At 38.1% G+C, this 22,323-nt stretch overlaps 1 protein-coding gene and 1 non-coding gene across 5 annotated transcripts in view; both read right to left on the bottom strand.

Annotated features, from left to right (window-relative positions):
• Positions 1 to 594: 594 nt before the first annotated feature.
• PANK1 (pantothenate kinase 1) overlaps positions 595 to 22,323 on the bottom strand; it is a 75,895-nt gene continuing 54,166 nt past the window's right edge. For 3 of the 4 annotated variants that reach the window (XM_007478828.3, XM_056802730.1, XM_007478829.3), the window contains 5 exons: positions 20,542 to 20,795; positions 15,896 to 16,072; positions 15,048 to 15,171; positions 9,423 to 9,548; positions 595 to 3,806 (listed from right to left, as the gene is read on the bottom strand). In XM_007478828.3, coding sequence (XP_007478890.2) covers positions 3,747 to 3,806; positions 9,423 to 9,548; positions 15,048 to 15,171; positions 15,896 to 16,072; positions 20,542 to 20,795 — 741 coding nt within the window. In that variant the 3' untranslated portion in view covers positions 595 to 3,746. The remainder of the gene's footprint in view (positions 3,807 to 9,422; positions 9,549 to 15,047; positions 15,172 to 15,895; positions 16,073 to 20,541; positions 20,796 to 22,323) is intronic. The other variant, XM_056802721.1, reaches the window with a different exon arrangement.
• On the bottom strand, positions 13,773 to 13,856 carry MIR107 (microRNA mir-107). Its single transcript, NR_032162.1, has one exon. It is a non-coding gene; the product is annotated as a microRNA mir-107 (primary transcript).

Raw genomic sequence — 22,323 nt, 5'->3', positions numbered from 1 at the left:
CTATTATGCTCTATATTCTCCCAAATATCCTCACAGAAGATCTATCCAACATACAAAGAAGCCTTCCTTCAGGTCTTTTCAAATTTCATGGGTATGAATGCAACTCTTGACTAGGCTTTCTATGGCCTGAGGAGGGATAGGCAGGAGGGAACAGAACTTGTAATCAAACAAATAAGTAAAAAGTCACTGGACCTTGAACCCGGCTTAAACAGAGACCCTGTAAGGATTGAAACAAAAGAAATATTGACCTAAGACAATGAGATGTTTCTTATCCAAGAAATACAATTGCTGGCTGTCTCATTTCATTTTTCAATGAGGCACTGAGCCATTTTCAGCTCCAAGAAGAAAGACCAGTTCTGGTTCCACTTTTCAGGGCCAAAAGATAGTATAATCTGTCCACTCAAACATGTGATCATAGAAGAAATCTAAGTCACATGAAAGCAGACTCTTTGCATGCTAATTCCAAGACAGACACAAAACCCAGTGTTCATCTGATGTGGAAGTGTCTTCTGTCTCAGGTCAGGTGACATATGGAGCCAAAGGTAGGAATCTGCCATGTTGTTTTTCATATCAACAAAAAAGGCTGACCACATATTCAAATCTCATTGGCAATATTTTTATTATTTAATATCTCCCATTATTCAGACCTAATAATCTTAAAGGGCTCGATAAGAGTCATCATGTAATTTCAGATACATACCCTGGATAAGCAAGTACATTTTTTTATGGGACACCAACTTGACTGGATGATTTTACATAACAGACCTGTTGAGTACAATGGAAAAAGCACTGGCTCTGGATTTAGAGGTCCTGGATTAAAATTCTAACTGACACTACTTGTGTGACCTTGAGCAAGTCACTTAACTTCCCTGAGCCTCAGTTCCCTCATGAAAACATAAGGGGGTTGGACTATATGACTCAGAGGTTCCTTCTAGCTTTAAATGTACCATTCTATGGTCTATAACAAAAATAACAACTGATGCAGGTTATCAGACCTCCCTTTGAGTTTTCCAATCAAATTCAGGGAGGAAATCAAGGCAGCATGGTGTAGTGGAAAGAACACTGGAATTAAAGTCAGAAGACACAGATTCAAATCCCAGCTCTGCTACTCACCACCTGTGAGATCACAAACATCACTTTATTCATTTATAAAATGAGGGCACTGAACTAATTGAGTTGTCAATTCATGAAAATCTTGTTATTTCTTCATATATGGAATCAGGATTCATAGAGCCCTCCCCATGCCCACCCAACTTTGTCCAATGAGAATAGGAACCACAACTGGTAAGGCATTTTTAGCTGGTATGGATTTGTACCCTTGCATATAAAACTGACCAAGTTGCCTATATTTTTTAAGTCAGTTTCTAGTGAAATCACAGGTCTGGAACAACAACAACAAAACAACAACAATAATAATAATAACAAAATACAGATTAACACAACTGAAGCACTTATAATAACAGACATGATGATGACACTTTTTCAGAATGAAAAAATGTTGACAGAATTATTCAGGGAGCATTTTTAATACTAAAAATTAAAATCTCCATTTCAAAAGTTGTCAAAAGATATTGAAAGCTGTTGAAGCTGGAAAATTAAAAAAATCCCATAAAATAGTACAGTTTCCTTTGAGGGGAACAAGATATTACATGTCTCCAAGAGACTAATATGAAAGGCTCAGATTACATAATATTTGGTGGGGATCACATAAAGTTTTTCAAATTCAAAAAATTTAAATCATGTACATAATATCTAATCAAGACAAAGGAGTTCAGAAATGAAATTCACATATACACAAAACACATCACAACAGGAATGAGTTTTATTTCAACCAGACAAGTCAACACTTCCATTAGTATCTGCTTCTTCAAAACCTGACAATGTAAAAACTAATGACCATTTCAAAAGATAGAGGAAAGTAAACCAATCTCTTTTGATCTAGACTGTCTTTTGATCCAGACTCTCCTTCCTAACATCCCTTCTTTAATAAACTAAAGCTAAAAAATAAGCTCTATTATTTTGTCCAGGGTCATCAAAGCAAAGGTAAAAGGAGAAGAACAAAACCAAAGTCAGCAGTCAGCAGAATATGTTTTGAAAATAAAAATTATCTTTGATCCAAAAAAATCAGTAAAGCAAAAAAAATTTTTTTTGTTTTTTTACAAATAACATCTTTCTCAGATATTAAAAGTGAAAACATAAAAAAATTTCTACTTATAAGATTTTTCATTACAATTCTCTGGGGCATATGTACAAAAAAGACAAATAGTTTGTTGACTAATTATCACCTGTTCATCTCATGCCATGATTTTGGTTCTTTCTGTGATCCTCTAATTTGCATCAGAATTTTGACAAGCTCAGAATTCTAATGGAGAATTCCCTTCAAATGACAAACATAATGATTTAGTATTATTTACCTTTGGGGGGTTAAAAGAGATGTCCATAAAGAGTGTCAGGTTTCAGTCAGTATTGTATTGCTGATATAAAAATAAACCAAGAGGCAACATAACCTAATGGCTAGTGTAGGGTTGGGTTCACAGGAAGACCTGGGTTCAAATCATAATTTGGAAACTTGACAACCATGTGCCTGAGATGACTCCCTAGAACTTACTTAACTAAATCATAGATTGGCTGTCCTCTGTAACCCAGCAGTGGGTGAAGGCAAAAATGTTCATTTCTTTCTTTATTGCCACTATCTGGTAATATAACATGGAAGAGAACAAGTCTTGGTTTGGGAATCAGGTGGCCCAATTGCCTGTGTTCTGGACCAATCTAAAGTTTCTCTTTCTGTGTTGAAAAGTCCTCTGCACCTAATAGGCATGTAATGTTTCTTATATATACCACTGTATTATAATCCCAGTTCTGTCACCAGCTATGCAAAACTGAACTCACTGTATTCTGTGTCTGTTTCCTTCCGTATAAAATGAGGAAGGCTAGACTTAATCTCTAAGGTCCCTTCCACTTCTGACCTTCTATGGTCTAAGGCCCCTTCTAGGCTTGTGACTCTGTGATGTTTGGAGTCTTCACTGTATGGATACTTCATAAAGCCTTAGTTCTCATTGCTAAGACAGTAGAATGGTCAGCGCCTTGGGTAAAGTGAATACATCTATTCACAGAAATGTTTTCTTGCTGTGTGGAGGAAGAGGGCAGAAACTGAGGTTGGAAGACAGATCTCCTTCCATGGGACATTCATTCATAGACAGAAATATGAGACAAAACAAAAAAAAAACTCAAAAAGGGGGAAAAAAGCATTCACAGTAAAACATGCTAGCTTTGTAGTTTCATTTGAAACCAACAGCAAATCATGAAACGTCATGAAAAATATAAGTCAAGATAAAAATCTCCTAGAGTGATTACTAAATGAAGTTAAAATTACCACACTGATCAGTAAACCCCAGAAGAAAAACAAGCTATTACATTTCAGGTCTTTCTGAAACATTATTCAGCTTTTTTTTTAAAACAAATGCATAAAACTGGGACATTTGGCCACGTTGCACATTTTGTCCTTATTTTTTAAAAAAATACAGTATACAGGAAGAAAAAAAAAATCTTGTATTCCCCATGTGAATTTTGAATTCTATGCTCAAAACCCGAAGTAAAAGATCAGCTATAAGGATTTCAAATTATTTACAAATCCAGCAGGTACTACTACCAAAATGGCTTCGTTCCCATCCTGATCGTGGCTTTTACTTTCTCCAGCAGCAACCTCGACAGGGGCATCTTTCCCAACTTTTCTCCAGGTGACATTTTTACTGATCATCAGTCATTTTAAACAATTCCAGTAGGGCTCCAACAGCGCCAAAATAGCCCTTTAAACAAGAGAAAGCATGTGATAAGAAACTATTTAGAAAAACTACTAAAATAGCCAATGACCTAAAAAATTATTGAAATGTTGAAATGGATAATAGTTTAACTCTAATTTCTGTCCAACATCATTAAGTGGTCACTACACTCAATCAATCAACGTCTATTTAGCATCTAATGGTTTTTGTGAACTGGGCTCAATACTAGGGAGACAGAGACAAAAATGAAGTTGCCCCTGCCTTAGAAAAGCTCAGAGAAGACAGCATGTACATATGTAAGTACATAATAAACAGACAATAAAAATAGTTACAATAGGCACACACAAAATATAGAATAATCACTGCCCTCAAAGAATTATACTCAACTGGGGAAATACAAGTAAATATGAGTTAATTGAACATGTCAGCTGGGAAAGCTTCAGGAAGGTTTCAGGGAGAAGGAGATACTTGGGCTGAGCCTAGAAGGAGGAAGAGGGAGAAGAGTTAGGAGGGAATGAATTACAAATTATTGGGACTAGAGAGAAGGTCTGGGGAGAGGAATTGGAAATACAGAAAAGTAGGAGATGGAAGAGTTGGTTGCCTTATTTGGTTAAAATAATCATGAGCAAATCTGAGAAAGTTTGTAGGAGCCAAACTATGGAGGGCTTTAAAAGGCAAACTGACGGTTTTGAATTTTGCCCCAAAGGATAGAGGGAGCCACTCTGGCTTTTAGTACACTTGAGTATGCAGATCCCTCCTTTTTAACAAATCTGAGTTCTTTAACTCCAAGTGCCCCATGGTCCTCATCTCCTCTGCCTGAAATTCTTGCACCTTCTAATGTTCTCTGGCAGGTTGGGATTCCCCTAAGTCCCCTATTGGTGTGCACCACCAGCACTTGGGGAGCTGCTCCTTTCTCCCTCTTCCCAGTGCCCCAGGACAATTTTTGCATGGCCCACCCCTCTGTCCAGCCACCCAAGCAAGCAATTCCTCCCTCAGCTCTCTCTAGTAATACAGAGGCTAATAGACAGCTTGAATTTGCCTTCTTCAGATCCCTCTGGATTTACCCCTTGAGGCTTTTCTTCTTCTGGTGTCTTTATTTCTAAAGGGATAGTTCATTCTCCAGGCTAATTGTTCAAGATCTTCCAAAAGTACTTTATCTTCTGCCCTTTGTTATTCTTTTTCCAGAAATCCTTCTGCTCTAGTTTTCCTTCTTCTACAATCTTCATTCTCATTCCCATCTAATCAGTCTCCTTCCTTTATAGCCTTTCTATTCCTTCAACTCAAAAGCAGAGATCAAAGACCCAAAGTGGCCAGGAAGAGGCCTCTGGTGACACAGTAGAATCAAGAAGCCTGGGTTCAAATCCAGTCTCAAATACTTACTAGCTAAGTAACTCTGAGCAAATCAATGAACCTCTGGGTGCCTCGATTTCATCAAGTATAAAATTGGGCTAATAATAGAACCTACCTCCAGGGTTGTTGTGAGGATCAAACAAGATAATATTTGTAAAGTATTTAGTGTAGCACCTGGCACATAGCAGATGTTTATTAAATGCTTGATTCCCTTCCCCCTTTTAATGACATGGAAAGAGGCAAAAATGGCAATAATTGTTAAATTTGCAAATGCCGTTGCTAGAGATAGCTTACACATTAGATGACTGAATCAGGACTCTAAAGATCTTAATAGGCCAGGAGACTAAACTCAATCTATAAGAATGAAATTTAAAAGTAAAAGGTAAAAAGCTTTATACTTGAAATGTAAAGCCATTTATTTCTTTAACAACTAAATGACATTGTATTGTTAGGAAGACTTGAATGAAAATTTTGCCTCAGACATTGGCTATGTGGGCTTAAGCAATTCACTTTCTGCTCTGAATCTCAGTTTCCATCTATAAGATTAGGGGGTTGGTTCCAATTTTCCATGTATGATCTTGTGAATTTCATAAATCAGTTTCACACATACAAGATGGAAGACATATGCTTTAACAGCCATTAATCTCATAAAGACCTAGGAGTTTTATGGGTCTACAAGTTCACTGAGTACCTAATGCAGTTTGAGATTGCATCAGGAGAGGCAATGACTAGAACTAAGAAAATGATAATATTGCTCCTGGTCAAATCACATCTAGAATAATATGTTCAGTTCTCAATGACACTGCAGAAAGGAAAGAGATAAGCCAGAGTGTCCAGAAAAGGTCAATCAGGAAAGTGAAGGGCATTGAGTTCATGCCACATGAGTTTCCGTAACTTGGGATATTGAATTGGGAAAGAAGAGGCCCCAAAGAGTAAAGGATATTTGTCTTCAAATATTTGAAGGACTTGTCATATAGAATAGCATCCAGACTTGTTTTGGAGGACACCAAAGGGCAGGACAAGTAAAAATTGATGGAAGAGGCAAAGAGACAATCTAAGTTTGATGGAACATTCTATAAGTCAGTCATTTACAAATGAAATAGGCTGCCTTGGAAGGTAGCAGGGGCCCCGAAAATAGAGATCTTCAGGCTGGATGATCACTTGGGTTAAATAAAGAGATAAGAAGCTTGTTCAGATGCCAATGGGACTAGGTGATACTAGAAGTGCCCCTTGCTTTGAGACTGAATCAATTTGATAAGTTCCAAGGTTCTCTCATCTATTGGAACTGACTTAATTATAGTCAGTCATAGAATTTATTACTGGAAGGGAGCCTCATTTGACAACTGAGACAAAAAGGTTAAGTAACTTGTCCACAACCACAGGGCAGCAGGGCAGACATCTGAGCCCAGATCCTCTGACTCCAAAGACAAACTATATCAAAAGTCATGGAAATCCACTGAAAAGAGATAGGATGCCCTCTCTACACCCAGAACTAATCTGGTGCCCTCCTGCCTCAGGAGCAAAGGTGCCATTAAGCTCCAGAGCAGAATTAATGAGAATGATGTCTCATCAGCCACCAGAGCACTGTAAGGGATCACAAAGAGAAAATAATGAGATCAAAGGCAAAACTTGAGCTTCCTAAAAAGTAGTCTTATTAAGGATATAAGCTTCTTCCAAGGCAGGGCTCCATTTCACCTTTCAACTTTGTATCTCTAGGGCTCAGCATGGTACCTGGCCTAGAGAAAAGTACTTAATTAATGCTACTGGAGGATCATTAGGATGGCAGTCCAATAGAGTGAAAGAACATTGGAACTGGTAGATTACGGGGCCTGTGTTATGACTTTGACTCTCAGGGCAAGTTATCTCAATTTCACCTCTGTCTTCACTTTCTCATGCATGACCTAAGGGGATTAAACAGTCTAAGGGCTTTCTAGCCCTAAGGTTCTGTGTTAAATTAGGATTGCAGAATATGGATGACAAAGTTCATTTTCTAGCAGGTAACCTTGCCTTTCACTCAAATAACTGCCTTAAGTATAAGGAAAACTAGAGAAATTCAACTTGACAATACAAAAGATTATAAGGGATAAGGAGAGCATGAAAGGAGGGTCCTCAATTCTTCTGGTAACTGAATGAAAGTTCTGCCCACTGGGAGCACCTGGACCCAAGAAAACAGCCTAGTATTCTACAGAGCAATATATCATGCTGAATTTTAGCTAGGGAAAAAGAGTCCCTTGATTCACTTTTGGAATCTCAGCTCATTTACTAACCTGCAATGTGACCATAGGCAAATCACCTTCCAACCTAATACAATAAGCAGCATGATAGAGTAGAAAAATGTCCTGTATGTCAAAGTGCCTAGGATCAAATTCTGGGTATATTACCTTAAACAAGTCACTTAACCACTCCAGTCCTCAGTTTCTTCCCTTGTAAAATAAAGGGGTTGAATTAGGTGGTCTTTGAGGTTCCTTCCAACTCTAAAATCCTATAAAGCTATAAAAACAGAACAAAACTTCTTTGTGCTCTCGCTCTCGCTCTCTCTCTCTCTGTCTCTCTCTCTCTTTTGCTCTCTCATTTGAGGAGAGAACCATAAAAAATGCAGGGATCAAAAAGGGTTTCTTGTGGGAGTTGGCACATGAACTTCCTTGAAAGAAGTCAGGGCATCTAAGAAGTGGAACAAAGAAAGATATGTACCAAAGATATGGAAAGATGACCTGTGCAAAGAGATGGAAACAGCAAATGGAATGGCAAGGTCAGAGAATAGCAAGCAGGCCAGTTTCTCTGGAACAATTTGTACAAGAAGGGGAATGATATGCATTGATCCTGGAAAGGAAGGCTGAAGCCAGATGATGAAGATCTATAAATGTCAAACTGAAGAGTTTCCTTCTCTGAACCTCAATTTCCTCATCTGTAAAATGAAGTTACCAGATTAGTTCCTTTACAGCACTAAATTCTGAGTATGGGACTTCAGACAACACAAGTAGGGGAGAAAATACTGTGCTGTCTTCAGCATTAATTTTCACCAATGAGTATCCTGGATTAGTTGTGATTAGTACTAGCTGAAGTAATGCTCCCATAGATGAGAACACCAGGACTAATCAACCTGATCACAAACTTTCATATACTTTAAGAAAATCAAATGTGACTCATTTGCCTCTTTATTCTTTAAGAAAAAAAAAACTAATCATTCCACACATGGTTTAGATAGAACCTTAAAGATGGAGCCAAGAGGCCTCACAATGGCTACTCATTATCACATTCATACAGAATAAGTTCCAAAGAGGAAAAAAAGAAGCCTTCAATTTTTCTTAAATTGAATGCAAAGTATAATCCAATATCTTTATCTTCCAGAGTGTCAGACTAACAGGACAAATTTCATCAATTAAGGAAAGATATTCTTTATTTAGAGAGGCAGTAAAGTGTGGTGCAGACAGATAGACAGACAAAAAATAGAGGAATGACAAGGTAAAAGTCCACAGCCTGACTCTGATGCTTCCTCGGTGTATATAACCATAGGCAAGTCACTTAATTTCTCTGACATCTAGTTTCCTTGAATACAAAATGAGGATGATCACACTTACAATACTGACTTCACAGAGGTATTGGATTGAAATCACTTGGTAAATTACGAAGTCCCATACATGTAAGGGGAAGATGTGGTTTAGTGGATAGCTGACCTGGGAGCCTAGAAGATCAGGTTATATGATCCTGGACAAGTTACTCACCCCCTTGAAACCCAAAACAGATTAAGATATAATTGGGAAATATATATATTTTAAATAAATGCAATAGAATTCACATAATGTTAATATGTGGTTTTCTAGGTCAATGTGCAGTCAGCAAGGATTCTAATGTATGGTTCAGTGGCTTCCATGTCTTTTTTTTTTCTCACCTTCTATCTTGGAATCAATATTGTGTATTGGTCCCAAGGCAGAAAAGAAGTAAGGATTAGGCAATGAGAGTTACATGACTTGTCCAGAGTCACACAGCTAGGAAGTATCTATGGCCAAATTTGAACCCAGGACTTCCCATCTTTAGGTCTGGCTTTCAATCCACTGAGCCACCTAGCTGCCCCCTAGTGGCCTCTTTTAGCTTGACATCATGCCTCTAGTGATTCCCTGAGCCTAAAGACTACAGGTTGCAGAGAAGATGATGACTTGTACTAAGAGAGGGAGTTTCTTTCATCTAGAAGTTCCCTAAACCAGCTAAATCACATGTCCAGTCTATTCTTTTATCCCTATAAAAAGGTAGGTGTTTATTTGATTAGGCAAATGAATCCATACATGTCATACCTACCTCATGTTCTAAGAACAGGGCTTTTAGCTGTCCTTTGGACCAAAAATCCATGGCATAAGCTAAGAGCTTCATAGAGACCATATTGATTCTAAGGAAATTCCCAACAAACACCACTCTGTCAATGTTCTGGCAGGAGAAAAATAAAAACATTTTTTTTTACATTAGAGAGCTATAAAAACAATATGTAGAATACATTCCTTGTACAATTTTTATTTTAAATTTCCATCTTTCAGCATTTGCTTGGGATGGGGGCGGGGTGGGAATGGAGCGGGAGGGAAGATACCGGGAGGTATACAGGCAGCAGAATAGAATTTGGTATCTGCCTGGCTCTGAGAGAATTGTTTTCTATGGCAGTTTGGAGATGAACCAGCATGAAATACAGGTCCCCATTGATGGTCCAACTGTAACTCCTGGCATTTCTTGTTCCTGTCCACATAGCAAAAGGATTCCAATTGCTGTCACTTCTCAGTTATATTCCTTTGCTCAAGCAGCTTCCCATGCTTAGGACAGAGTCCCCTCTCCACCCTGCTAAGACATCATCAACAATGATCAATAATAACAGAGGGCATTTTGATAGTTCTTTCACCTTCACAAAGCACTTTATACACACAAACTCATTTGATCTTCAAAATAATCTTGTGAAGTAGGTATGAAGGAATTCTTGTCTCCTATTTTACAGATGAAAAAACTGAGACTCAAGGAGGTTGCCCATAGTCATCCAGGTAATGTCAGAGGAAGGTCTCTTTCTAATTCTAAGCCCAACAGTCTAGCTACTAACTTATATAGTCTCTCATCCCCCAATCTCTGGGTACTGAAGTCCCTCCCTTCTACCTAAAAAGATTATCCTGAGTCCACCAGATGAAAATGATATCTCCTTCATCAAACTTCTGATAGCAATTTACCTGATCCACCTTTGCCTGCTATCATGTTTTACCTTTGTATAATATATTTGGGTAGTCTTATTAACTCTACATTATCAGTCGAGAAGTTTCTTTTTTTTTAGACTAGAAGTTTCCTAAGGGCAAAGATTGTGTCATTTTTCTGTCTTTGACTACTTAGTGTGCCTCGTACATAAATAAGTAATTAATGTTTCTTGAATATGAATTGTTCCATGTTCCCTGAGCACAAAGTAACCAACAGTGGGTGAAAGTAGCCCCAAAGCAAAAAAGGGCAGTAAAAGCAAGCCAGTTTAGGGTTTCTAGAAATATTCATGAGTTATTAAAAATGGGCACAAATCAACAGTAACTATTACTACTTTCACAACCCAAATATTGCTGGGGACCCAAGACCCACAGGCTGGCCATTACCTCCAGCTTACAGAAAACAGTGAAGGGGATAATAAAGAGAAAGGCAAATTAGGTTCTCAAGGTAAACCTTACCTGCATGGCAGCACTCTGAATCAGAAGATTTTTTTTGAGGGGGAGAGGGAAGGAAGGAGTCAAGGATTTAACTTGAAAGTGACACCTGCTAAAATAAGTTCTAGTTTCATTTTCTCAAGAGCCTCTAGAGATGTAACAGATGGTTCTGAGTATGGCTCTCAACCCAAGAGACAACCCAAAAACACCTGCTCAACTCAGATGGACCAGGACTACAAAAGGTCCTGGGTAGCATTCCGTTCAAGTACAGGACTACATAGGCTATTATATTTGGGAGTTTTAATTTAAAAAACAACTGGCAACAAAAGAGTTCATACTTCTACCACCAAAAATTTTAAACCCTGGAAAGGGAATATCAAGTGGTGAAAGGTATGTTAGAAGTGGTATCAAATGCCTTGAGTTCAAATCCTGGTTCTGCCACTTAACTACCTATGTGATGGACAAGTCAATTACACATCCTAGACTTCAGATCCTACTGTGTAACATAAGTGTTGGATTATTTGGTCTCTGAGGTCTCTTTCAATTCTCAGTCTATGATCCTGTGACTAGACTAGAAATTAAACCCTGTCATTCTTGTGGAATATACTTACACTTGAAATAAAAATTATTGTTCATTCAGAGTGTCCCAAAAGATTAAGTGAAATTCCAGCTTCATTAGCTTCAAATTGCGCTGACTTCTATAACAGCCTGGATAGTATTATTTTACATGTATGACCTCCATATGGCAAAGCAGAAAAGGCACATGTTCTACAGTCAAATGACTTAGATTTCAAGTCCCTTATCCTCACTGTTTCCTGGTCTGTCAAATAAATGGGTAGACTAAAATAACCTCTGAATGCCGATCCTATATCTTTCATAGGTACTCTATGTTACTAGTACTTGAGGTATTTTTATCCCCATTTTCAAGATGAGGAAATTGAGACTCAGATATTAAATGAATTGTCTAAGGTAGCACAGCTACTAAGCTTCAGGGGTAAGATTTGAACCCAAGCTTCCCTGATGTCAAGTCCATCCCCTTGGTTATTATTATTCCAGTCTACCACTTCCCTATTTGCATTTGTATTATTTCTATTACAATGCTGTCCCTATTTGTTTTGCAGTGCTACACATGAAGACTAGCTCCAAGTCCCACACAGTTGGAGGTAGAAATGGGCTGCTTTTCCCATTCCCCAGACCTCCCAAGTTGCCTGGAGTCCAGCTCAGCCATCCGCAATCTGACCTCCTAACAGAGCTTATCCTCCAAAGAATGGCTCTGTTGCTAAGGAAACATTCCTGAGAAGGGAAGACCAGCCTTGGAAGCCAGCATTATTGTCCCCATCCAGTCCATCAATTGGGAGTAGAACCTATAGGAGCTTCTGTTTCCAATGACTTCAATTTCTAACCATGTAAAACCCTGAGGATCTGATTTCTATGGGTAATCCTATTCTGGGCCTGGGTTTCAAAGATTCTTGCTTCTTAGAATAATTGGTCAGGGACCCCTACAACACACAGACTTTTGAAAGAAAAAGGCCATGTGGGAATGGGCAAATTGCCTTCAACAGAGGAGATGGCAGTGAATATTAAAAAGGAAAAGACCAATTAAATTGAGAAAGGCTTTTCCCTTTCCCTGCTTCCCAACATCATGCTGCCAGAGAATAAAGCTTCTCCTTGCACTGAGGAAAAGTATCAATCTCAACAAGCCAGGGACAGGACTGCTGAAGAGCTCTGGTCAAGAGGATATTAAAAGCTGGCAGTGAATGGAGTAATCTGTCAAGGAAGCTAGACTTCAAAAGGGATAGGACTTCTCAGAGAGAATATAAAATCAAAGATTGGAAAGCAAAAAAGAAAGGCAAAAAAGGGAAACCAATCTTCCCTCTAAAAAAAAACCTACTTCTCCAGAAAAGTGCTATGAAACTTATACTATTGGGCTCATGGGGAAAACCCATTCCCTGCAACACTTAGGAGTAAGGAAGGGAAAGAATGCTCCCTTCGAATGGCAAAAACAAAAGGCTGTGAAATCCAACCTAAAGATTCCCCTAATCAAGCCTTTTTTTCTTCTACTCCTGCCTGGGATACTCTTAGCCTTGAAGAAGTAAAACCAATTCCAGTCTTACAATCCTTGTGGCTGTAATGATTATCCAAGATGTGTTTCATATGGCTAAGCCTCTCATGGACATGCCACTGCAGTGCTGCCACCACAAGGAAATGGGAGGGCAAAAGAGAAAGCACATTGGATGCTAACCCAACCAAAATGCCATCCAAGCACTCAGGCCAAAAATAGCAAGGAACACTTTAACAAGAAAGAAATGAGGGTAAAGGGAAAGCAATCAATGCTCTGGGGAGAGGGTGCAGGTGTTATCTGTCAAATGACCTTTGAGAGATCATGAACATTGTCTACTCTATACATATTGATTTAAGAACATATTTGGCTGTCGGGGGCAAGGGGTGGAGAGGATCCTTTAGAAGATAATGTTTTTTAAAAACACCAAAAAAAAAAAGCACACACACACACACACACAGACACACACAACCACGACCAAAGGCTTCTAGCACAGGGCGTTCTGAGGCAGAAGAGAACTTTGAAAAGGCACATCTCTGGAATGTGTTCATTTAATTTTTTGTCAAAACAGCTCCAAGGCTAAAGACTAGATCTCAACCAATTTTCAAATTTATATTTACAGAGAGACTGTCAAGACTTACAAATACTGTGCTGAGTCTGCAAAATTTCTTATGTGAAATAAAATGTAGTGGAAACCCACTGGAATCCTACAATTTGGATGTAGGACTAAGGCCTTCATGGGTTGATCTCATACTATTCAAGCTCTTTTTTCCCTATCAATTTAAGTCAGACATTCTGAATTTCAAAAAACAACTATATGTCAAAAGGTTTTCTTTGCAAACATTCAAATCAGGCATCACAGAAATTTTACAATTTTCTGTAACTGGGGGATGGGAAGGGGGGGAGAGGGGGTCCTGCTGGCCTCCGCTGTAGCTCTCTATGCTTTGATAGCCCTGTACAATGCTGCTTGAACTCCACGCCACAAGGCAACACTGTAGAGAAGCCGAAAGCAGAAAGAAGAGAGGATGAAGAAGAAGCAAGGATTCCCATTGAGTTTCTGGCAGTGAAATTAGGTTGAACTGCTTCAGTTTCATTCTACCAATAACTCTTTGCATGAAAATACAAGGAAACAAACAGAAGAAAATGTGCCAAGAATTGCATGTCCCACTTCATTAGGCATGTGATAAATGATGATGGTTTATAAAGGAGTTTAGTTTGGATTTGTAATTTACAGTGCTGACATTTCTAAATGAATTGATTTGGCATTGGACACTGCAGGGTCAAAGGTGGCTGTGGTATAGTGAAAAGAGCTTAGCTTTGGACTTGAGAGAAGTGGGTTCCAGTCTTAGCTTTGCCATGTCTTGACTAGGAAGCCTTGATTAAGTCATTGAAGTGCTTTGAGCCTTCTTCAGATTTCTTATTGGTAAGAACAGTACTTTCAGTTAACTGTCTCAAAGGTCTTTTAGAGGATCAAATGAAACTAAATAAATCAAGTGCTTTTGTAATCCATAAAGCACCCTAGAGGTGTGAACTATTTTTATTGCTGTTATTGTTGTTTTTACTGTTGCCAACCAGTGACTGCTAAAACTGGAAGTGACTTGAGAAATAACAAGATAACAGACCCAGATTATACGGTCAAAGATTTAGAAGGAACCTTGGGAGCCTGAGACCTCAGGAGGTTAGGCAATTTGCCAAAGGTCACCCAGGGATATGTCCCAAAGCCAGGTGTCAGAGGCAGGGTTAAACCCAGGAACTCTGACTCCAAAGCCGAAGAGCGCTCTTTCCATTCTACCATACTTCCAAATCATGTAGTCCAACGACACTTAAAAATGAGGTAACTGAGGCCCAGTGAGGTAGAGTGACTTGTTCCAAGTCAGAAAGCCAGGGAGAGGGCAGAGGCAGGCCTCTTCACCCTCTAGTCCTAGGTTTTTTCTTATTGAAAATAAATGTTCTTTTTAACCCAAAGGCTAAATATTTTTGTTTCAAAAGACTAGCAGAAAATACATTTCTTTTTTCCTCCTCAAAATGTACTAGTCTTTTCCTGGTCTCCTTTGGGAGACATCATTTTGTGAGATGTGTACATACCAAAGGAGGGGATTGTTCTGAAACATTCATAAAGATCAAAAAAGCTTCTGAATGGAAAAGGCCAAAATGCAAGAAGAAATAAATGGGCATGCATTGTATAGGCAGATGGTGAATTTGTAACCTTACCTCATTCAGGGCACACATCCGAGCAATGGAACCGATGTTATTTGTAATGGTGACCAAAGTCGCTCTGGCTAGGTCCTCTTTGCTGATGGCATCTCGTTTTTCTTTACTCATCATGTTGCCAAAGCTATGTTGGAAATATTAGCAAAGGGGTTCAAATCATCCCGCAACAAAGACCATATTTTAGCCACATGACTGTGGCAAAACTCTTCCATAACTTCTGTCTGGATAACTTTGCCTGTGACTTACAAGCCCTAATTTTGCTACCATAGTTTGTACTCAGAAAATATTTTGATAATAATGATTGGCTTCTTTTTTCTTTTCTTTTCTCTTTTATGTTTGAAATGAACCACTGATGAAGAAGGGGGGTGAGGAAGTGTTCTTCTCCCAAATGCCCCCAAGTAAGCACTTCACAAGGAGAAATGGTTGCAATTGTCAAAACCTTCTTTCAAAGTTGCCCTATTTACAACACATACTTCAATAGCATGAATGCTTCTCTGCTTGCTAAGGTGTCAAAATCAGGTCTGAGCTCTTCTAAAATAGATGCTGCACTAGTCTATGTCAGCAGGAGCATGGCCACATCAGAAAACATTTAGGGCACTGGTAGCCATGTTTTCAGTTGTTATTGTACCTGCCTAGAACAAGAGTACCATAGGCTTTGGAGATGGAAGGGGCCTTAAGAGATCATCTAATGCAACCCTCTCATTTTGCAGATAAGGAAACTGAGGCCCAAAGAGCTTAGATGACTTGCCCAAGGTCACATAGTAGCAGAGTTGGGATTCAAATCCAAGTCCTCTGACTCCAAATCCAGTGCACTCTTTCCACTATACCACTCTCTTTTTAGTCTCTACCTTGATGCTACAGCAGATCCTTGAAGGCCAAATCGTTCATAGTCTCCTCCATAAATATCCTTCACCAGCTTATCAACATTGGTGCTGTCTCCTTTAGCTGCCATTTCCAGAGCTTCTTCAAAGGTCTCACAACCAGTCAGCAAACAGCACAGGCCTAGGAATGTTCCACCTCCAAGACTAAAGGAACAATAAGGTTTATTTTTTTTAAGACTTGTTTTAAAAGGTGCTCACAGAGGTACCCAAAGGGGAACATTCAGAACATTAGCACAACAATCAGGCAGGAGGAGAAAAACAATGGATAGCTCACATCAAATTGATTAGGGCTCAGAGTTAAGACTGGACCAGGAAGTGAGAACTGGGTTGGCTGGGATTAAAAACAAACACTTTAGGAAAATGCCATGCCCTTGGCCTTGGAATGAAAACCATATCAATAAGAAAGTTTCCATCAGTTACAGTTGTGAGACCTTGGGCTAGCCCATTAAGAGGACAGCCTCAGTAGCTGAATCTGTTATAGGAGGCTGAAGGTAACTTTCTTCTTTAGATGGTTTGTGTATATAAAATGAATAGTCATATAAGAAATATAAATCATATTTGTAGTTGATATGCATTTAGAAATAAATATTGCATGAATTAAATATGGAAACCATAAATGGAATCTTCCACCCTCCAACAAAAATACTGACTTTGACATCTCCTGCCTGTAGAATTCTTCCTTCTTTCCTCTAATCTCATTCCTCTAAAAGAGACAATCTCATTTACCTATGTGACTCTCTCAACTGAGATTGGTGAAAGAAAGCAACTCATCAAAGATCATAGGATCTGAGAAAAGATGTTTTGCAATCTCTCAACAGCATGAAATACTAACTTCTTATCTGAGCTGGACCTATTCTCTGAATCCCCAAACAAATCTGTTCTTGATACTCAGAGAGAAACCATTTGTACATCTCAACTTAAAGTTTATTTTGGCATGTTTATTTTTTTTAAAACTCTTAAGGACAAGAATGGGATTCAGTGACTGAAGTCAAATTTGAATCCAGATCCTCCAGACTCCAAGCCTGGCACTCTATCAATTGTGCCACCTAGCTGCCCCATTGTGAGCTGTTTAAATACATTTAAATTGTTCTGGAAAAGAAGTAATGGCCCCCTTTAAAAAAAAAAAGGGCATTTTGTAAGCAAAATGAAAAGAAGCATTAGAAGTCTAATTCTAAAGAAGCCAGCTATATGGGGATTACCTAAGAGAAAAAGAGCCAGATTAAGTTAAGAATTATGCTTACAATTAGAAAAGCCCCTGATGGGGGCAGGTTCATCACATGGAACAAACAAACTTATACACAGTTTCACGACTTCTTTCATGATTCCTTTGGCTTGAAAGAAAACAGAATGCAAAAGCGGTGATGTGGGAATTTAAAAGGAAAAATGACACGTTGATGGGAGGAATTCAAAATAGATAATTAATCTCTATACAAGCAGTAGAGGCTTATAAGGCATCTTACACCAAGTTGCTCTGAAACCTCAAAGTGCTGAAAACAGGAGCAATGCATTTGACACAAGAAGCTTTGAAGACTAACAAAGATGTTATTTTCTGCATTGGGCTGGGAGGAAAAATCAGAGAAAGGATTAAGTAGTGATCTCTATTAGTAAAAAGTTGATGAGAAGAGAACTATATTATAACTAGTTAGCCATTTGTGTTTCTTTAAATCTATCTTTAAAGTAATTGGTGTTTAAATAGCAAAAGCTTCTATTTTAATAAAAAGTTACTTTTTTAAAAAAATCATATTCCATAGGAATCACATAATCTGTGTTCATAGTTCCCCATCACCTATGGAAAGTGACCATTTGGATTCCATGGCAATAAGCCAGGAATCCTTTACTTGGTGGCAGCTACCTAAACTGAAAAATACCATCGTGTACATCTATTTGTAAACTCAAAGCTATAAAGTGAAAACAAATATAATCATGGAATTTATAAGATAGCATGGTTATAACATATCAACTGCCTTAGAAGGAAGACCATTCATGGTTAGATCATATATTTGTAAGACTAAAAGGGTAAATAATTTCAAACAGAGGAATCTTTAGTTGAATATGTACAATGAAGATCACTGGTGCATTCACAAAGCTGGGAAATGGGGGATGCAAAAAACAATGTCTGAACAAACTAGAAACAAGGCCTTCCTTGCCTATTATAGATTCAGTAGGTGGAGGATATTTTATACAAATGATAACACCTCTCAAAATCTGATTGTCAGGGTACATATTTAAAATGTGATTAGAAATGTATTAGTTTCTCAGAAACAGTCAAGGCCAAAACATACAGTGAAAACTCTGATGTCAGATAGCAAGCCCTCTAGGACTTCCGTAAGGGTCTCTTGGAAAGTACTCTCAGGCTAAAAATATTCATCCCCAAAGGTCAACTTTTTGGTGGGAGACTACAAAATAGCTAGGCTGTTCTTTAGAAAAAGAGATACATGCCCATCCCTGAGTAGCAGTGTTTGCTACCAAAATTTTGTGGTGCTGTCTATTTTTTAAAAAGGAAGACATTATTTAGGAAGGACCCTTACAAAACTCAAGATCACCAAGGAAAGAAAAGGTATCCTCCATCGCTTGCCTTGATTTTCCATGCTCATTCCACCTCTTCGCATTCCTAGTTCCTTTCAAAACCCCCAACTCAAGTGCTACCTTCAACACAGGATTCTCCTAATATACATATTAGACTATCTTCCTCCCCGCTCCTCCAACACATACCCAGTCCCAAATTATTTTGCATTCACTTATTATTTCTTTTGTACTTACTCATCAATATACTCATTATTTCTATGTAGCAGAATGCAAGGTCCTCTCAAAGACAGAAGCCATTTTCATTTTGTTCTTGATTCTCCCATATCTACTATAGTGCCTGACCACATAATAGGCTCTTGCCAAATACTGGTGGAACTGAATTGATTTATCAAAACAGAACAACATTGCCACAATAAAAGATACTAAATTTTCTACATAAAGGTTTTCTCTCTCTTTTTCTTAAGGTAGGCAATTAGGTGGCTCAGTGGATTGAGAGCCAGGCCTAGAAGTGGGAGGTCCTGGGTTCAAAGGTGACCTCAGACACTTCTTAGTTGTGTGACTTTAGGCAAGTCACTTAACCCTCTTTGCCTAGTCCTTATTGTTCTTCTGCCTTAGAACCAATGCACAGTATTCATCCTAAAGGTAAGGGGTTTAAAAAATAAAAAGATTTCTTCAAAAACTTAAGTCTCTCACTTAAGACAATGCATTCCAATAAAGTTTGTTTATAAAATTAATTTCTCTAACTGATTCCTGTTTCCATAATAAATTTAGAGGCAAATTGCCAGAAAAATTATTGGTCTCCAATTATTTTTTTAAAAACCTATTTAAGAAAATGCAAAACTATATAAAAAATACTTCCAGGGAAACAAGAACCTCCTGTGATATTGTTTGTCTATTCAAAGAAAATAAAAAATACATCATTAAATATATGGTATAAGTCATCCACATTATGGCAACATAATATATGTCTCAATCTTTTAGAAAAATCACAGGCCCTAAGAGTCAGAATATTGGCTAAGTTTTTAGACAACTATGAATAGACAGCAATGGGTAGGGGCAGAAAGCAAAAGAAGGAGGGACAGAAAAGAATTTTCAAGTTTCTTAATTTGAATCTGTGATTCACTTTTAACTCAAGGACCATCTCCAATAAATCTGTTAGTAATCCCTTCAGGAAAACTTCTGTTTTCTCAATCATTGTACCTTTAGCAGAAAGCCAAGTTCTGGAAAAATTCAATATGCTCACAAATTTTTCATTAAATTACAAAGTTCATTTGAGTTTTAATAACTACCCCAACAGTACTAGGGAGCTATGGAGTAAAGAATAAAGTCATTAGCATATCTTGCAGGAAGTCTCAAAGTACATTTTAGGCAGCCCCTTTTATCTACTGAATACAATCTGAGTTATCTTGTTCTAATGTCTTGGCAAATGCTGACACTACCAACTCTCAGAATGATTTCTCTCCCCTTCCCTTTACCCAGAACACCCATACTTAATTTAGGTCAGTTTTTAAAGTCCAACTCAAATTCTCTCTCTATGAAGCTACCCTCCCCACCAGTACAATCAATAATAACCCTCTCCCTCAGAGTTCCCACAGCTTATTTGGTATGTAGCTAATGCAGATATTTTATAAAGAAATCTGTGTGGGATGTTTTGTTTCCACAGTAGATTGAAAGCTCTATGAAGACAGGAATTAAATCTTATCTAAACTTTCAATGTCCTTCAGGTCCTAGCACAGTATACTGAAATGGTTGGTGTGTATTAATATTGGTGGGATTAAATAGAATAATCTTATGTAAAAATAATGCATCAGAAAGCCATCCTGAATATCACTGATTGCCATTTAATCCTACTATAAACAGGACTGTAGAGCTAGAATAAATTTTAGCAAATCATTTAGTATAACCACTAATTCTACAGACAAGGAAATTAAAACCAGAGACAGGAAATGACTTGCCCAAGATCATATCTGTAATGAGTAGCAATGCAAGGCTTTGAATTCAGGTCCTCCAAATCCTTTAAAAACCTAGGGAAGGAAGACTGTTATACTGTAGCAGCAGAAGGTTCTTCTTGAGGAATATCTATTTACCTGGTCCCTGTAACTCTTTTATAGTTGTCCTTGGAATATACTGCTAGGATGCTAACACCTGAGCCCATGTTAACCAGCAACATAGGGTATGGATTATCAAGGCAGTAAGGCTTTTTTTGACACTGTTCAGGATCTGTAGGTTTTTCAAAATAGTAACACTCAGGTTTGCCATTGAAGCCGACGGAATCAACATAAAGCAGACCTTGAATCAAACAGTCCAATTCATCCAGCTTGTGGAGTTGCAGATCGGCAATCTGAAAGAGAACAAGAAATCAAGGAGAAAAGGATGGTTAGAGCATAAAAGGAGACCAGGGAGACTCAGGTGGCCCTTAGATCTATTGGCAGAGCTAAGCAGGATTAAAGGAGAACAGCTATCATTTTAACAAGGAGTTCCAAAGACATTTAAAAGAAAGGGGGATGGGAGGGGGGGAGGATCTAGGAAGGCAGAAGTTGCAAAAAGGAAGATTTTTTTTTAAGTTCAAGATAAGAAAGGATTCTATTTACTAAAGTTATCCAATAACAGATGTAGGTGACAAAACATCCAGGAATCTTTTCATTGTACCACATATCGCTTCTCATAAAAACCATAGGTAATATCCCCATTAAATAGATGAAGAAATTGAGGATTAGAAACACTGAAGAGTTTGTACATATAGTCAGGTTCAGAGACAGAATTTGAATCCATGTATCCTGATCCTAAATCCAAAGTTCTTTCCAGTAGACCATATTGGCTTTCATGGAAAATCTGATGTGGCAAGATGAAAACTGTAAGTTGGATGTTAGGCCTACATACTGAAGGTACATTCTACTATTAAACTAAAGGTGCTGAGCTAGAAAGCTGTTTTTCTCCTGCCTGATAGGAAGCCCTGATTATCTGAGGTTTATAAAGGAAGCAAGAAGGAAAGAAAGATAGGAAATATTGACGGCAACCTCCAAAGGCAGATCAAATATAAATAACTTTGTATTTTAAGACCATCATATAATATGCAAAAAGGTAATTCTATCTACATTATGTTACTCTTTCCATAAACACAAGTTCATAGATTTATTAGAAGGGACCTTGGAGATCTTTGAGTCCAACCTTCTTATTTCACCATTATAGAAACTGAGTTACAGAAATGCTAAGTGACTTCTGGTATCATATAGCTACTGAAGCATCTAAGGAAGGATATGAACCCAGATCTTCCTGTCTCCTAAATTCGTCATATTTAAACTTTCCAAATTGTAGGCTTAGTGCTCTCCAAATGTCAAGCAGAGCTTATTTTAGACAAAAATATGGGGGGGGGGGGAGGGGGGCCAAGAGGGAAATTGCCAGTCTTTTAGCCCTATCCCAAATCGCCCAACAAGACATAAATACAGCTTTGTACAAAAAACAGGGAGATAAGCTTGAAGTAGTAGAAAGAAGATAGGACTCAAAGGCAGATGACCTAGGTCATCCAGTTTCCCTCCTCTCTAGCTTTGTTACACAAAGTGATTTCTTTTATTTCTAAGATCAAAACACAAAAAAAGATGTGAAATATAGGAGCTAGATCAGATGCGCTCTAAGGACCCATCAAGATCTCAGGTCTTGTGAATTCTATGATTCTGTGAAAATATTCCCTTTGCAAACACAACCGATTATTTCAAAAAGATCATGGAAGGAGCCAGCACAAAACATCTGACCTATGCTTTCCTACCTGTGGAAGGAAAAAAGGTTTAGATAGAGCTTGTAGGATCTTTGGCAGGAATGATCTAAAAAATATTCCATACTAAAACCTGCCATTCCTTTGGAAACATAAAATG

The sequence above is a fragment of the Monodelphis domestica genome, chromosome 1, assembly GCF_027887165.1.
Source record: "Monodelphis domestica isolate mMonDom1 chromosome 1, mMonDom1.pri, whole genome shotgun sequence".
NCBI classification, from domain to species: Eukaryota; Metazoa; Chordata; class Mammalia; order Didelphimorphia; family Didelphidae; genus Monodelphis; species Monodelphis domestica.
The sequence above is the reverse complement of the archived record's forward strand: the minus strand, read 5'-3'. Positions and strand labels throughout refer to the sequence as shown.